General features: G+C 52.0%; 8 protein-coding genes across 8 annotated transcripts; 3 read left to right on the top strand and 5 right to left on the bottom strand.

Annotated features, from left to right (window-relative positions):
• On the top strand, nt 1–1,613 carry PPTG_15974 (hypothetical protein). The gene has a single exon (XM_008912758.1). The coding sequence runs from the start codon at nt 474–476 to the stop codon at nt 1,371–1,373; it is 900 nt and encodes a 299-aa protein (XP_008911006.1). The 5' UTR covers nt 1–473; the 3' UTR covers nt 1,374–1,613.
• A 151-nt stretch (nt 1,614–1,764) lies between these two features.
• Nucleotides 1,765–2,636, bottom strand: PPTG_15973 (hypothetical protein; the record flags this gene model as incomplete). Its single annotated transcript, XM_008912757.1, has 1 exon — nt 1,765–2,636. One exon carries the CDS (start codon nt 2,634–2,636, stop codon nt 1,890–1,892), a length of 747 nt encoding a protein of 248 aa, XP_008911005.1. The 3' UTR covers nt 1,765–1,889.
• A 1,633-nt stretch (nt 2,637–4,269) lies between these two features.
• PPTG_15972 (hypothetical protein) lies at nt 4,270–7,130 on the bottom strand. Its single transcript, XM_008912756.1, has one exon. The coding sequence runs from the start codon at nt 7,067–7,069 to the stop codon at nt 4,415–4,417; it is 2,655 nt and encodes an 884-aa protein (XP_008911004.1). The 5' UTR covers nt 7,070–7,130; the 3' UTR covers nt 4,270–4,414.
• A 707-nt stretch (nt 7,131–7,837) lies between these two features.
• On the top strand, nt 7,838–9,427 carry PPTG_15971 (hypothetical protein). The gene has a single exon (XM_008912755.1). It carries the CDS (start codon nt 7,924–7,926, stop codon nt 9,352–9,354), a length of 1,431 nt encoding a protein of 476 aa, XP_008911003.1. The 5' UTR covers nt 7,838–7,923; the 3' UTR covers nt 9,355–9,427.
• On the top strand, nt 9,420–10,077 carry PPTG_15970 (hypothetical protein). Its single transcript, XM_008912754.1, has 2 exons — nt 9,420–9,596; nt 9,670–10,077. The coding sequence occupies exons 1-2, from the start codon at nt 9,450–9,452 to the stop codon at nt 10,012–10,014; spliced, it is 492 nt and encodes a 163-aa protein (XP_008911002.1). The 5' UTR covers nt 9,420–9,449; the 3' UTR covers nt 10,015–10,077.
• PPTG_15969 (hypothetical protein) lies at nt 9,978–11,628 on the bottom strand. The gene is made up of 2 exons (XM_008912753.1): nt 11,321–11,628; nt 9,978–11,211 (listed from the first exon to the last, which is right to left on the bottom strand). The coding sequence occupies exons 1-2, from the start codon at nt 11,571–11,573 to the stop codon at nt 10,094–10,096; spliced, it is 1,371 nt and encodes a 456-aa protein (XP_008911001.1). The 5' UTR covers nt 11,574–11,628; the 3' UTR covers nt 9,978–10,093.
• Nucleotides 11,629–11,744: 116 nt separating this feature from the next.
• PPTG_15968 (hypothetical protein) lies at nt 11,745–12,889 on the bottom strand (the record flags this gene model as incomplete). Its single annotated transcript, XM_008912752.1, has 5 exons — nt 11,745–11,909; nt 11,981–12,064; nt 12,136–12,314; nt 12,373–12,581; nt 12,642–12,889. 5 exons carry the CDS (start codon nt 12,887–12,889, stop codon nt 11,745–11,747), a joined length of 885 nt encoding a protein of 294 aa, XP_008911000.1.
• Nucleotides 12,890–13,286: 397 nt separating this feature from the next.
• PPTG_15967 (hypothetical protein) lies at nt 13,287–14,922 on the bottom strand (the record flags this gene model as incomplete). Its single annotated transcript, XM_008912751.1, has 1 exon — nt 13,287–14,922. The coding sequence occupies exon 1, from the start codon at nt 14,706–14,708 to the stop codon at nt 13,287–13,289; it is 1,422 nt and encodes a 473-aa protein (XP_008910999.1). The 5' UTR covers nt 14,709–14,922.
• Nucleotides 14,923–15,191: the final 269 nt, after the last annotated feature.

Raw genomic sequence — 15,191 nt, 5'->3', positions numbered from 1 at the left:
CGCTATACGTACGCGTGCTGGACCACGTGCTACGCCACAGCTTCGGCCACCCGTTGAGCGTGCAGCTGCTAGCGCTGAGTTCTCTCGTTCTTCTGCTGAGCGTGCTGCTGTTCTCACTGGATCCATGGCTTGATGACGACTCGCACCAGTATTTGAGGCGCTTCGTACCCTCAATCAACGTCGAGTTCGACTCATTCGCGGTGGACCACCTTGTGGTGTTTGGAGCCATCTCCCCGCCGTTGACATGGCTACTCTTGGTCCACGTCGCGTACTCGCAGATCGACTCGCGGGTTGAAGCAGCCTTGCTACTATTACGCGTCGCTAGTTGCCTCACCGTCACCTTTGCGCTCACCGTGCTATTGACCGAGTTCTTGTCCAGGAGAGCCACGTTGGCGTTGGTAGCTTTAGCCTACGCATCACTCGGTCTGCTCTACTCGTGGAGTGTACCCGTTTGGAAATGGTATCAAGAAGAGATGCGCACGAGAGGCTTAGTAGGATTCCTTCCGAAATCTTTGCAAGAGCTACTGCTACAGACTTCACTATTGGAGTGGCTAACTGACACGAGCTTTTCGGATAAAGTGGCGCCGTTTTTGCCATTTTTACTGCCTTTAACAAGAGCTGAGCAGATGAAATTGCTGGAACAAATGCCGCCCGAGTCTCAAGTGATGATGACCAAACCAGGATTGTTACCATTATTGCCAGATTCTGTACAAAATGTGTTGCTGCCGGCAGAGGATAGCAGCGACGAGGACGTGGAGAAACTGGAGCCTCAGGCAAGTGAAGGAACGTTGGTAGTACATGAGACCGAAGAGATCAGGGACATCAGGATGCAGCAAAGGCAGTTGTTGACGCTCAAACCGTCAACTACGACGATGTCGGGCTTCGACTTCCATCGACCGGAAGTGGTGGGCACAGTACGGACTTCGCCGTCACGCGAGCAGGTTCTCAATGAAATTATGGCGTCCAGGATGTGGAATGGATGCCAGGAGTTGGTGAAGATGCCGAGCTCCAAGACACTGAACCGCACGGCTGCCATGTCGAGTGCATTGCTGGTGATACAGCTGTATGCGTCGAAAGGAAGTCGGAGGGTTTTCCTGACTTTTGTGCAGTTTGTGGCTACGTCGGCGTTGAGTTCCGTGGCGTGTTGTGCAATTTTCCTGCGCTTTGTGCAGCTACTGGATCTAAAATGGACCTCGGGGCGTACGATGCCACTTCTGCGCTATGCGAGGCAGTATCTGTTGCGTAATGGGAACGTTGGGACGCCGCAGATTTCTGACCAACCTGCTAATGGGTCTGTGACGCTGCGTACAGCCGCTTCGTCGGTGTCTGTTGTGATGGCTGCATTGTATGTACTCCGAAAATTGCGCCGGTAAATTGTGAATAAACGGAGAAGAGTAAAACTTGATGCTAATAAAGCTGAAGGAACAAGGGCGAGTGCAAAGTTATAAATGTTACTCAGGTTATATTAGCTTTTGTAAGTTTGCTGTTTGGCAAGTTGGGTCGCCGTATCTCCGTCGAGAAAAAGAAACGGAAAGTTCAGGTTGGCACTTACTACGAAGAGAACGAAAGTAAACAGATACTTCTACCTTTGCTACTAGCAAAAATATAAAACATATTTTTCAAACCGAGTGTTGACATCACTCAATACAGATGTGAATGCCAGCTTTGCATGAAAACGTTGCTAAAACTTCTCAAGGTTGAAAACGGTAGATAAATGTATATCGCGCAAGGGACCCTTAATGAAGCAACCGCGAATACATGTAATGGTGCGTTTGTATCGCTAATTATGCAACCAATGCATTCATTGAGTGTCTGGACGCAAGATGATGTCGAGATAGCCGTAAAAAAAATTCATACTCTACAGTCAAACCACTAGTCACCACAAGAGATCATGCTGCCGCTGCCGCTGCCGCTGCTTTCGCCGCCTTCACCTCCTTATCTCTCTGGGCCCACCTATAGAAAGCGTTGTACTGGACCGACAGGTCGTAGTTCTTCGTGTTCACTATGGCCCCTTCTCCGATTTTCAGCATCGCCTTGACATCATCCGGCGTCTTATTTTGCTTAAACCAGAGCTCAAACTTGGCCATCGTGTAGCGCTCACGGATGGTATGCTCTCCAACTTTGTAGTTTTTGATCTTTTCCGCAAAGTTCCTGAGCTTGGCTATGAGTTTTTCGACGCTTGGGGTTGCCTTTAGCTTCTCTGCAAGAGGTTTGAGAATAGGCATGAGTTTATCCGCGATCGGCTTCAGCTTTCCAGGGAACGCGTCCGCTACGGGTTTGAGCCTCACTGCGACGGCCATCGCCTTGTCCGTCAGCTTCTCTGTCGTTGGAGCAAGTTTAGTCGTGAGAGACTTGAGTTTGTCAGCGCTTGGCTTGAACTTTTCCGCGAGCTTGCTCACTCCTGATGGGAGTGCCCTCTCCTCTTCATTTTCCGAGTCAATTGTAGTCTCGATTCGCAAAAAACGCTGAACGTTGGCTTCGCTGACGGCGGTATGCAGCACACGAGCTATAACAGGGATATTGTGAATGTTCTGAACAGCGTGAGTCGCTTGGTTCGATTCCTTTGCTGCCAAAACAGTATCTCCGCCAGCAAAAAGAGTTACCAAAGTCGCCACCACGACGTAAGGCAATCGCATGGCGAGGCTCCTTTCACTGAAAAGCTTTGCGCTGGCTGCTGCTGGCTAATGGTCTGATCGGGAAATGAACCTCCAAAGAGAGGTTGTGTAGTACACAGTGTACATGTACAAAAGTAAAGCAGGCAGCAAAAGAATTGTGGTGTAAAGTCGGATGGTCACATCGACGCCCGCGCTCCTGGAAGATGGGGTCTCTACGGTTCACATTGTGAACCGTAGAGACCATCATTGCAAAAAAGACTCTGTGAACTTCGCAGAGTCTTTTTTGCAATCTTTTTCAACAAGGGGCTTATCACGCCGTATGTGTATTTAACTATAAGCGATATTTTGTCATCGCCGCAGTGTTTGGAGAGTTAAAAGGAAGTATACCCTAAGGGGTTTCCATCAGCCGGACTACAAAACATTGACAATAGACGTACATATAAATTACATTATTTGCACTAACAGTACTGAAGAAGCTCTCAAGATGTTTACCGCCATGAGAGGTCATAACGGAGTTAATTGGTGCAACGAGCATGTCCAGACCGTGTTCAGAGCGCGCGCGGTGCGAGACTCCCACTCATCGTGTGTATTGCTATCGGTATTAAGCGGAGGCCCCGTACATGTTGCGGTCTTGTTCAGGGTTTGGATTGATGGACAGGGTGTGTTTAACCAATAAACTTCACTTCATCTTCTGAAAATTTGTGCTTCATTGTTGTGTCTGACCGATCATTCATCTGATCACATCCCATTGTTGATCCTGATGTTGTGCAGAAACGGTGGGTGCTCCACTCTGGGCCAGAGTTTGTCCATGGAGCTCGCTTTGTGATCATGAGAGCACGGCCTTATTTTACCTGGGCTATAGTCGCGAACTACATGTGAGCTGAGAGCCCATGCTCTCACGTTACAAGTTACAGTGCTGCAACTACGAAGTATACAGTAGACGCACTCAAGCATCGGCTGTTAGGCGAGCTGTATGTATGTAGCGAATACCACTTAGCAAGTCCTTCCGTACAGATGATACCAGAAGAGTTTTTCGAAGACGGTCGAACTCTAAACATATTTTCAAATTACAAAGTGCTCGAATTTAACTCGTTTTTATTGGCTAAAATTGCTTTTCAGTGATTTGTGCCAAAAAAAAAAAGAACCGGAGAACCGTTTCCCGATACATGTAAGTACACATTTATACAACGACAGACAACTGTACCTGACGACTTTGGAGGTGATATAATGTGCATGCAGATTCGACGGCCAAACGAACGAGCACTTTCACGAAACCAAGGAAACTTGCTGCTGAGAGTGAATCGAGGCGAGTTCAAATACTTATGGCATTCGAGACCGTGTGGACACCACTTGGATTGAAACCTTGGGCCAAGCATTACCAGATCTTTCTATAAGTATCTGTCGGTGATCCAAGAGTTTCGGCGTGTCAGCGCAATAGCAAGACATACGAACAACTCCTTGTGAAAGTGGCCATAGTAACTGATCTCGAATTGGCAAAATTAACAGAGAGTAATCTGACTGATTCACACAATACATGTGGATCAATCATTTTACTTTTTCGGTACGTATTGCCGACATCCTTCAACTTCAAAAAATCAAAGGCACTGGCATAGATATCGAACTCAAGTTCGCTTTGTCGTTATGACACCCCAACTGACCTGAATAACGAATTTCGTATTGCCACTGTACGAAGAAAAAATACACAATAGCAAATCATGTACTTGAGTACATGTACTTCAAACGTGTAGTAAAAGAAGAGGTTAATACATGTACCATCTACCTCAGAAACCAGCCTGCACTTAAATGGCTTCGAGCCACTTTGCCAAATCGTCACGGTTGCGTTGGTAGCAAGCGCTCTTGACTCGGATACGCTCTAGGGCAGCGTCCAACAGCCGCGTGTAGGATGAATGCTTACGCGTATCCAGGAACGTTTCCACCTCCTGTGCGTGAGGTTCACTCTGGAAACGCGAGACCACCGACATGACGATGCGACCCACGATCAACGGGCGATACTGCTCATTGAGCTCCGTCCAGTGTTCCTGTACATATTTCCACGCAAACTCTGCACCCGGTGCGTCCGCCGCAACACTGCTGAAAACATACTGGATATCCTGTGAGCGTACGTTTTTCAGTCCCCACGTAATCACCTCGCGCTTGAGCTCCAGTGACTTGAGCAGACCCAACGCAGTAAGGCAGTCCAGCTTCTCCTCGATGAAGTTACTAGACTCGTACCGTTCACGCAGCAGCTTCAAGTGACAGGCGTCACCTCGTCTAGCTTGAGCGTTAAAAACAACGCCACGTAGATCAGCCGACAACGCCGAGCTGTCTTCAAAATACGCTTGGAACAGACGCTGCGCTTCAGCGATCACGTCGGGATCGTCACCTAGAGCGAGCATACTGATCACATCGCGACGGAACGGAGCCACCGTCGGGCTTTCGCCCTCCGTCGCCTCCCACGTCAGTCTCTTCATGATCGAAGCGAAGAGCTGACGGATGTAGGCCTGTAGTTTCGGGTAGAACGCGTCAGCGCTGTACAGTGTACTGTAGAAGCGCAAGTTGGACGAGATCTCCTTCCAGCACAGATGCTCCGGTTCTTCAGCGTACGCGAAGCTGAAGTCCAATGCGCGAGTCACTGGCAGCTCACCGCTTCGAGCAAACGCGAAGATGCTGTTCAACAAGCTCATACGGTCCACAGCGCCCAACGTTTTCTCACGCACTGGTTGTTGCAGACGCTTCCAGCCTTCCGGAGAGTAATTCACAAGGAAGAATCCAGCCTGGTTCGCGTTGAGTTTAATCCACGACGAGGGACCAGTAGGCGCACGCAACTTATCTTCCAAAGCGTCGGTGGCTTCCTTGGACGCGTTACGTTCCCAGATCCCCACACGCTGGATCTCCTTGGGTTTATCTGATGCTACAAAAGTCAGAGGCACATCCCACGCCACATCGTCCTGGGTCTTTGCCTTAAGAGTTTGGTCCGCCAAGAAACGCTCCTGAATTAAAGAGCCGTCATCGGACAAAGTCACCATCGGGTATCCTGTCTGACTGGTCCATCCACTTGCTAGCGACGTAATGTGCTGTCCCGAAGCCTGTTCCAGCGATTCCCAAAGGTCCTGCGTCTGTGCGTTGCGGTAGCTGAATTTAACCAGATATTCGTGAATGCCGCGGTAAAATACGTCGCGACCGAGATATTCCGACAGCATCCGGATGACGCTGGCACCTTTAGCGTACGAGATGACGTCAAAGATCTGGTCCACCTCATCCGGGTGGTTCACCTTCACTTCAATTGGATGTGATGTGAGCATGCAGTCCTTCCCCATAGCCACACTCATAGTGATGTCCTGAACAAACACTTCCCACACATTCCAGTCGGGGAAAATACTGTGCACAGCCTCGAACTCCATGAAGCGGGCGAACCCCTCATTAAGCCACAAACCCGTCCACCACTCCATCGTCACCAGGTTACCGAACCATTGGTGGGCGATCTCATGACACACCGTTCTCGCTGTAGCCATCTTCTGTCCAAAGCTGCTGAGCTGTTCATCAATTAGCAGCCTCGTCTCACGATACGTAACCACGCCCCAATTCTCCATTGCTCCAGCTGCAAAGTCCGGGATGGCCAGCATATCCATCTTCTTTAGGGGGTATGGGATCCCGAACCTCTCGGTGTAAAAGGACAAGGCTTTAACCCCCACCTCAAGAGCAAATTTGCCACGATCACTACGTCCCACTGGCGTGTATACTGACACAAGCACACCTTCTTTCGTGACGGCGGACACCGAGTCGAACTCGCCTACGATCATCCCTACTAAGTACGTGGACATTATAGGCGTCTCGGCGAACTTCCAGACCTTCTCGAGCGTCGAATTCTTTGGACGAGACAGAGTTCGGATGTGTGCGTTACTAGCACGAGGTCTCACGAGCGTCTGGACCACGTGAGTATTGGAAATGGCAGTCAATTCGACGTCGCAGGAGAGCGAGATCTCAAATTTCGCCTTAATGGCGGGTTCGTCCCAGCAGACGAAGGCGCGGCGAGCGTCGCAAGCCTCAAATTGGGTCACAGCCATAAGGTGCGTCTCACCTGCCAGTTCGTGGTCGTACGCGCTGCGGTAGAAGCCGTGGAGCTTGTCGTTGAGCTCTCCGTGACACGTGAGCGTCAACTCCGCCTCGACACCTGCCGGGAGCTCGTCGTCTAGTACAAATTCGACTGTCTGATCGGCTGCCAAGTAGCGGATCTCGTTGCATTTGATGGGGGCTGAACGATCCGCGATGGAGACCGAGACGTCGAACACGTGAAGCTCCAGTGCGTGGCAAGTGATGATTCGCGTCGCTTGTGAGACGGAGAGAAGCACACGTTCGCTCACTTCGAAGCGGCAGTGATCTAAGTCCACCACATAGTCCAGGAAGTACTTGGAGGGGGCCACACAAGTCGGCAGACGTGCGAACGGCGCTGTCATGATTGAGCAGGGGGTCTGGAAGTGAGGTCGAAGATCGCGATTGGCTATCCTCGTAATTTCTACGAAATAGATTACGCTATAAATTGTCTCAATCGACATCCCGTAATAAGAATTAATTTCCAAAGGTTATGCAAAAATAGGACTATTGTCTTTTACAATGAAGAAGATAGAGGTGACTAATTTCGGGTGTACTTTGATCGATACTACGGATGACAACAAGTGCGCTATACGTTGCAAGCTCATTATCGCGCGCGCGACATTATAGCTCGATATCTCAATTTGCTGTGCCATTCAGATCGAAACTCGCTTGCACAGGTCGATTCTGTGGTGGAATTTTCCTTTCCCAGTTGCTGAGCGTTTACGACAGGAGTGGGGCAAGATGGTGGCCAGTTCGCGGGTGGTGAACTCTTCAACCTAGCCATTATCCTCCATGTGGGCGGCAATCAAGTGTAGGAAGCCACAAAACCGAGACATCATGTCGGCTTTGAGTAACAGCGGCGGCGGATGGCTCGAACGAAATTCCGTCCTCTACCAGCAGTGCCCAATGATGCGCACTATGAGCACACAACTACTGGTCGAGATGCAAGAAAAAAAAATAGAGCGTTTCACCGTTGGATACAGGCGACCTTTCGCGGCTCTAATTTCTGTTCTCGCTCTAAAAATAGATTTTCCACAAATGCACGCTCTATGCAATTACACTTGCCATCTGTAAGTTAGGGGCGGAATAGGGTATGGGTCTAAAAAAAAGCTGCTGACCAGTTTTTTAGACCACGATTCAGCGAGACGAACTCGACCTGCACCTGCCCAACGCTACTCCGTCTGACCACTTTGCTATCCGCAGCAGCGCAGTCAGAATGACGACGCCCGCCACGACATCGCAGCGCCCGGCGCACGCATTCTGCCTCACCAAGCGCCGGTCCTACACGTCGCCGCATTTAGTGCGCACGCGCTCCAAGAACAACACACTATGCGGCGTTCCGGGCGAGCGCGACGCTCCGATTGCCTCAGCGCCAAAGACGGCACCGTCTGCAGCTACTGCTTCACGCCTTACACGCAAGACGCAGAGCTTCAGTGAAGGCCTGGAGCCACCCACAGGCGAACGCATAGCCGACGTTGCCGTCTTCCTGGGCGGCTCGTGCAACCCCACAACCTGGAGGCACGACGTCGCTATGCCCATGCTGGACGCTGCACATGTACACTATTTCAACCCACAGGTGGACGAATGGTTCGAAGAACTCATCCAGATCGAAGCTAAAGCCAAGGAAACGGCACAAATCGTGCTCATGGTCGTGGACGGCCTCACCAGGTCCATCGTCTGCATCAACGAAGCAGTCGAGTACATTTGCAGAGGCAGGAAGGTCATGCTCGTAGTAGACGACATTGAGGAGGGCACGGAAGTTGCAGGGAAAGTATTATCCAAGACGGAGTTGGCCGATCTCAATGGTGCACGTCAGTGTCTTCGTGACCTGGCTCACAGGAGAGGCGTCGGTTTGTTCCCAGACGTAGCAGCAGCGATAGAGGGATGCATCGCCTACCTCACTCAGACTAACGCGCCCAGGTCTAAACCGGAGGTGCCACGTCTTCGTAAGCGTTCATCCATTGTGCTAAATAGCTGGTCTGGCAAACATCGCCCCCATCGGGTGACCTCGCGCTCGCACTCTTCACGATTGCTAAAGTCCAACAGCAGCGGCAGCAACAAGAGCATCACAGATGACAGCGAACAGAGCAGCGATTCGCCTGGAGTATCGTCGCCATCACAGTCGATCGTGAACCAACTAGGCTGCCAGTTATTTAGTGACTACACTGGCGGCTCTGTTTATCTTGGAGGCAACTTGACAGCGACGTCTTGGAGACAGAAAGTCGCAATCCCGTTGCTACGCCAAGCCGGCATCCCCGTATACGTCCCGTTCGCGGACTATTTGCAGTTTGGACTGTCTTCAACAGCGGAGCAACACGTGCAGACACTATCTGAGCACTTCCGAGAGATCGAAACCCAGAAGGCAACCGCAGAGCTTGTTCTGTTTGTGATTCCGAGGAATTTACGCTCCATCGCCGCCATGACCGAGGCAGTAGAACTTGTGTCCAGTCACCAAGCCTTGCTGCTCGTCATTGAGCCCGTGGAGGAAGGCTGCATGGTGGAAGAAGGAGTGGCCATCACTGGCCGTGAGTTCAAGGACCTCGCTCGAGCTCGAGCGTATCTGCGCGAGATGGCAGAACGCAATGACGTTGCTGTGTTCGAGTCGGTCACACAAGCTGTCGAGAATATTGTTGAGAGGTTAGAGTAGAACTGCAACATGTAAATATTATTTTGGATGCGGATGCTGTATTGCACACCCTAATTTACGATACCCCAACTCATGATCTGCTTTGATTGCACCAAATGCATGTACCCATCGACCGGGTAGGATTTGCAACCTCATTCGCTAATCTACCAAGTCCCTGTGCAAATATGAGCGGGAACGCAGCAGCGCCGCAGAATCCCGCCGTCCTCAAAGATCGCAAGGGTCTGGACCCATGGCGAGGCACCGTACGAAGCGCGCAGTGCGAAGTGAAATATTTCTATATCCGCTCATCTTGATCTCATGTATTTCTAATCGTAGAAACCCGCGGGCTTCATCCTGCACCCGGAGCTCTTTATGAAGGAATGCGTCGGTCTGGACGTGTCCATCCGCCTCAGGAACGGTGCCAAGTGGAAGGGCGTACTGCAAGAAGTTCGCGATAACGGAGATGTCGTCATCAAACCGGCGCAGGAGCTGCTGTACGACGAGCTGGACGGACCGGAGCTGGCCGAGAAGCTGCTGGTTAAGAGCGATATCTTATGGCTGCGTCGCCATCTCAAGGACACGGACAATGTGTCGAGCCAAGGATCCATGTTGGCCTTAAACCAGCCACAAGAGGAGCCATTTGAGGCCCCAAGTCCAACCAAGAACAACCAACAGCCTTAATAAAGCGAGGAATGCTAAGTTGGTTAATACATATGAAACGCAGATACATGCAGGCAGATGCAGACAGATCCATCGCTCACTAGTCCGAAGACAGGTACACGTGCTCCATATCGTCCTCTTCGTAGCTGGAAAGAAGCTGGTAGCGCACGTCCTGGCGGATCTCGCGGATGTGCACGCGCTCGTAGACCAGTACGGACACCACGACGGATACAAACAGAATGAGGCACAGTAAGATCTGGTGCACCCACATGGAGAAAAAGCCGAGCATTCCGTACTCGCAGTATGTGGTAGCCGCGTATTCGAACGCTCTCGATACGTTCTTGCAGGTTTGCGAGGCTGCAAACTCGGCCATCAGGGTATCTACGCTGTCAAGCTGCTTGCCGATGGGATCGAGGAATTCTCTCTTCATACGCTGACCAGTTTCTCCCTCGTGAGCTGCATGGCGCTCCATTTCTTGCTGCAGTTTAGCCACTTCAGATGTGGTCTGCTGGACACTAGCCATAACGTCAGCGAACGGCAGCGAAGCGTTGGCTGGACACTCGACGTAGTAGTTCGCCACAGACGTTGTGCCCACCAGTTCGAGTGTATTATTCATCGGAGCGGCACAGAAATCCGCAGTCATGATCGTGGACGACAGGTAGGCGCCGATCAGCGTGTGTGAAATGGGTACAACGCTCAAGATCACGAGAATCGACACACGTAGCGGCGAGACCATGGCCCAGCCAACAGAAGCGATGGACAAGAAACTGGCCAGCGCTACAGCGAGAATGGCTCCGTTGGTCGACGATTTGAGCATGAAATAGCTGAATTCCCACTCCTTGGCAATATCGGAGTAGTTTTTGGGCAGCAACGCGTCTGTCTGGTTCAGTAGCTCCTTCGACGCGTGCACGAGTCTCAACGCCTCCACGGACATCTTGAAGGCTTCAGCTGGCAGTTCACTGTCGTTGAATGATGTGATCAAGTTGTCAGCGTTGACACGCAAGGCGTTGCTGGTCTGCAGACTTTGCGTCGTGAGTTCTCTGGTCTCCTGGAACAGGTCACTTGTGTTGGTCATGGTATCCAGCACGACGCCGGCGCTGTAGTCCACCTGTGCTTCTCCCAGTAGTCCTCCAAGCGCACTAATCGCCAGGAATGTCAGTAATCCGACGGCCAGTAGCTCCACGGACGTAGAATCCATCGATGTACGTCGAACAAACGCTAATGACACAATGAACAATAAACAGGTCAGAATTCGGTCATATCTGGGTCAAATTCAGTCGCAAAAGGCGTGTTCTGCTACAAATGAAGAGATGCAGTGATAAATTACCGCTGCGGATGTGTAGGATGGTGCGGCGCACGACGATCACGCAGAGCACGAGGAAAACGACGGCTCCGATGCACATGGAGCCAAAGAGAACGTTGTGCAGGAAGTCCAGATAGGCTGCATCCCCCAGATCGAAGCGGTTGGAGGCGGCGCCGAAGCGGTAGAAGGAGTGGAAGAAGGCGGCCACCTCCCTGGCCACCTGGCGGTGGTAGTCCACGGGCAGGAGGCGCAGGTCGCCGAAGGTCGAGGAGCTCATGTCGGTTGAGGCTTTTTTAGATAATGGCTTCTTCACTTGAATTGAGTATGGAGAGGGAAAAAAACAATTTGTGAGAAATAATGCAGCGGTTTATGCGATTTTGAGAGGTAAAGGGTGGAAGATCGAGGTTGAAGTGCAAGATGGCTACATGCACTGCCCTTTTGTAAAAATCTACGCTGCTAGATCTGCTGGAGGGTCCACTTCAACTGTAGATGGATTGGTGTTGAATTGTCGAGCTGTGGGAGATGAAGGCGAAGCTGGCGGTGCAACTTGCTCTGTTGCTTCTGTAGTGGCAGACTCGTTGTGCTCCGCTCGCTTCTGCCACACTGCCTGGACCTGCAACGATTTAGAAATTTGGTACGATTAGATAGCACGCTAAATGTTATCTAGAATAATGGTTCACGCACCGTCTTGCCGTCGGTGAACTCGAGTAGACACGGCAGATGTGCGAGATGTGCCTCCAACAGCTTCGGCACCGACGCCTCAAGTGGCTACACGTGAAAACAGACACAGTTAGTATTCTAGAAGTTGCTCTGCTGTGTCTGGCAAGTTCAAAATGTACCATATCGCCGTATTTCTGGATAGCGATCATGCCCAACGCGTCTAGGAATCGCGCGTAGTTGATGCGCCGCTCTCCCTTCTTCTTGGCTTTTACAAAGATGAGATCCACGTCTGTTTTGCCGAAGGACGAGTTGAGCAGATCAGGACAGTCCCGACACAGTTTGACGAAGTTTGAGTTATCTGCAGTGTCAGATATTTAGATCCTTTTCCAAGAAAAATGGAGTTTGCCACGACGTACCGAGAGTTCTCTCTCCTAGTCCCTTGGGTCCAGTCCGTCCGAAGCGGCAATAGTAGTGGAACACTGCCTTCAATAGCGTATGTGGATCATTCGGATCTCCCTGGAGTTTCTCCTGCACTGGAGGCGCAGACGTTGGTCTCTCGGCTGAAGCAGCAGTCGGTGACAGCGCTGGTGCTAACGTGCTAGAACCGGAATTGTTCCGACTTGACCTGCAATCCATACGTTAGACTTTATGAAAAAAAAATCTATGAGGTCCAGTGGCCACGTACGCCGTCCGCTGCTTGGGGCGATTCACATCGTGGTTGAGATTGGTGCGCATGGCGTTCGACAGGTCGTGCACCACGCGCTCCGTGAGGTCATTGCAGTCGGCCTCGAACCGCTTCTTGTAGACACCCGTGTACGACTTGGGATCGTACAGACGCGAATACACGTTCGACTTGCGCGGCGTGGACGCCGACGGCGTCGGGGGCGCCGCAGTTGTCTGCTGGGTGTCGGGGGGTGACGGGGCCTCCTCCATTCTACTCTGCGCGCGGTGTATTTGTTTATGAACTGGTGCGTCGCCTGATCTACTAAATTAGGGTCCTGCCTGTCTCCAGGTGATCAAGCTGCCAGCAGGAATAGGTCGAGTGATGCACGAGGGAGGAGCTATTCTTGATCCGAGGTCACCGAGATGGAGAAGGTTAGGATAATAGCACAGTGTCGGGAGTTAGTGCGATGCACGACAAGTGGCGTCCTGGCTTTGGGTACCCGTTGACGGACGATCTGGATCTTCCGTCGTGCTGCCGCTTCCTCATGGGTATCTCTCACATGACCCTATTGTATCCGATATCCTACGAAGCAGTTGTGATACAAGACATGGCGTGCTGAAGTGATTAATTAACTAACCTACGCTCCTCTCGATGTATTGTGAGCTTCTACGAGCACACTCTGGTTTGACCCGAGCACGACTGCTTGGACCTGGCGCATGTGTCCAGGTCCTTCACGCACAGCATCCAGCACGAGGTGGCGCTATGAGAGCTGGCAGTGCATGAACAGCTCTTTGAGCAGGCCGCAGGGTCGGTGGAATGGCCGCGGTTGCACACCACCGAGCAGCCTTCCGAAGGTGCCGTTGCGCCAGCCTTCACGGTGCACTCCTTGTAGCTGCACGCAGCGTCTGCCGATGCGAGCAGATGACGACCTGGAGCGCAGCCCAGTAACTGATGGTCCGACTGATGCCCCTGCTGCACGTACTGCGCCGTCGTATTCGCGTGCTCGCCGAAGTCCATCTGCTTCAGCATGCGCTGGTACGACGGCAGCAACGTCATCTTGCCGAACCACGCGCGCAACAGGCGCTGCGTCTCCGTCATCTTCACCTCGGGCATACGCATGCCGTGCATCACGGCCGGGAGCTGCTCCGACGTGCCCACCCAGCGGTTGTAGCCCGTGCCCACCATGAGCGTCACCTGGTCGGGTTTGAGAATCGGACGCACGCGTTGGCCGTCGCGGCGCTGGATGATGAGACCCGATTCCGAGTCGTCCTCGCCACCGGCTTGAACAGACTTGAACGTGCTGTTGGCGCCGTCATTGTTGACCTTGTAGAAAGCAGGCGTGGCGAACACGATGAACATGCCGTCGTCCTCGTGCAACTCGAGCGACAAGTCGTCCTTGTCAGACGTTGAGGCCTGGGTACCTGAGTCCGCGCTCATGAGTCTACGCTCGTGCAGAGACGGCGTCTCGTAGGCGTGGAAATGGTCGAGACGCACGGCGTCCGTCATTAGCTTACGGCTCGAGACAGTCTTACCGTAGCCGTCCGTCGTGGTGAAGGTGGTAGCATCGAGTGTCGTGGCAACATTCAGCACGACCAGCTCCAGCAGCGACGAGAACTCGTCGTAGATGGTCTTGTATCCGGGACACGCAGCATCTGTAGTGGTGGCGGTGGCGTCGGCATCTTGTCCGGACGGCGTACTGATGGTGTAGCGGTTCGTTCCGTCCGTGAGCGTCTTGAACAGCAGGAACTCGGCGTTGACCTCTTGTGCAGACACGGCACAGGCAGCGGCCGAATCGAGGTAAGAGCGGCGCACCTGAGCGTACGACGGCACGTTGGTGAAGCTGATGATACCGTCCTTCTTGAGCGCGTCGAGGACGTCGTTGGGCGTGTTTCCGGTGGAGAGTGTTTGGTAGTCGAAGTTGGGGACCTCGAATGCAGGTACTTGTTCGGCGAGGTTGGTGGGTACTGCGCTTGCCATGAGCAAGGCAGCAAGACCCAGGAGCATTTGTGGCATGCTTGGTATGTTTGCGAAGATGCTGGTAGATGCTGGCTTAAAGCACAATGAAAATGTGTACATACTTGGGATCATTTGGCTGGGTTTGGCTCATGGTGTTGCGGGCATTCTGCTTGTCAATCTCAGATGGACAGATATGCACTGGTGGATGGTATGGCTTCCGATTTGCTTACAGCATTACGGTACGGTAATATTGCGGGCGTCAAGTTTGGTGAGAAGCGCGGAGCAGCAGGGTCAATTGTTGACTGAGTAAAAGGCTAAGCCCTTGCAATTTCCATTCTCCAAGTTGAAGTCATTGTACCATCTCAGCCACCGAGTCTGTGAATGCTTCGAGGGCAGCTTGGCTTATTCGAGCTTGTGTTCATGTACATGTATCTGGTACAAGGCACAGGAAGTGAATTTGTAAATGAATCAGTTTTTCACCTAACGTTATCGAAGTGTGCAGCAGCCTAAATATGTATCGTTCCTCAGGATTTGCAACCTGTCACTTCGATAATTGCAAGTTGCGTTTTCAGATTCTTCGGGCAACTTCGACGACCTTGCACTGTTCGAGCTCAG

Source organism: Phytophthora parasitica (assembly GCF_000247585.1).
Source record: "Phytophthora parasitica INRA-310 unplaced genomic scaffold supercont2.49, whole genome shotgun sequence".
NCBI classification, from domain to species: domain Eukaryota; phylum Oomycota; class Peronosporomycetes; order Peronosporales; family Peronosporaceae; genus Phytophthora; species Phytophthora nicotianae.
The sequence above is the reverse complement of the archived record's forward strand: the minus strand, read 5'-3'. Positions and strand labels throughout refer to the sequence as shown.

Coding starts and splice junctions, on each gene's coding strand:
- PPTG_15971 (XM_008912755.1), top strand. CDS start 7,924: ATGACGACGCCCGCCACGACATCGCAGCGCCCGGCGCACGCATTCTGC.
- PPTG_15969 (XM_008912753.1), bottom strand. CDS start 11,573: ATGAGCTCCTCGACCTTCGGCGACCTGCGCCTCCTGCCCGTGGACTAC. Junction 11,212..11,320: donor CATCCTACACATCCGCAGCG/GTAATTTATCAC, acceptor TTGTGTCATTAG/CGTTTGTTCGACGTACATCG.
- PPTG_15972 (XM_008912756.1), bottom strand. CDS start 7,069: ATGACAGCGCCGTTCGCACGTCTGCCGACTTGTGTGGCCCCCTCCAAG.
- PPTG_15970 (XM_008912754.1), top strand. CDS start 9,450: ATGCATGTACCCATCGACCGGGTAGGATTTGCAACCTCATTCGCTAAT. Junction 9,597..9,669: donor TGGACCCATGGCGAGGCACC/GTACGAAGCGCG, acceptor TTCTAATCGTAG/AAACCCGCGGGCTTCATCCT.
- PPTG_15974 (XM_008912758.1), top strand. CDS start 474: ATGCGCACGAGAGGCTTAGTAGGATTCCTTCCGAAATCTTTGCAAGAG.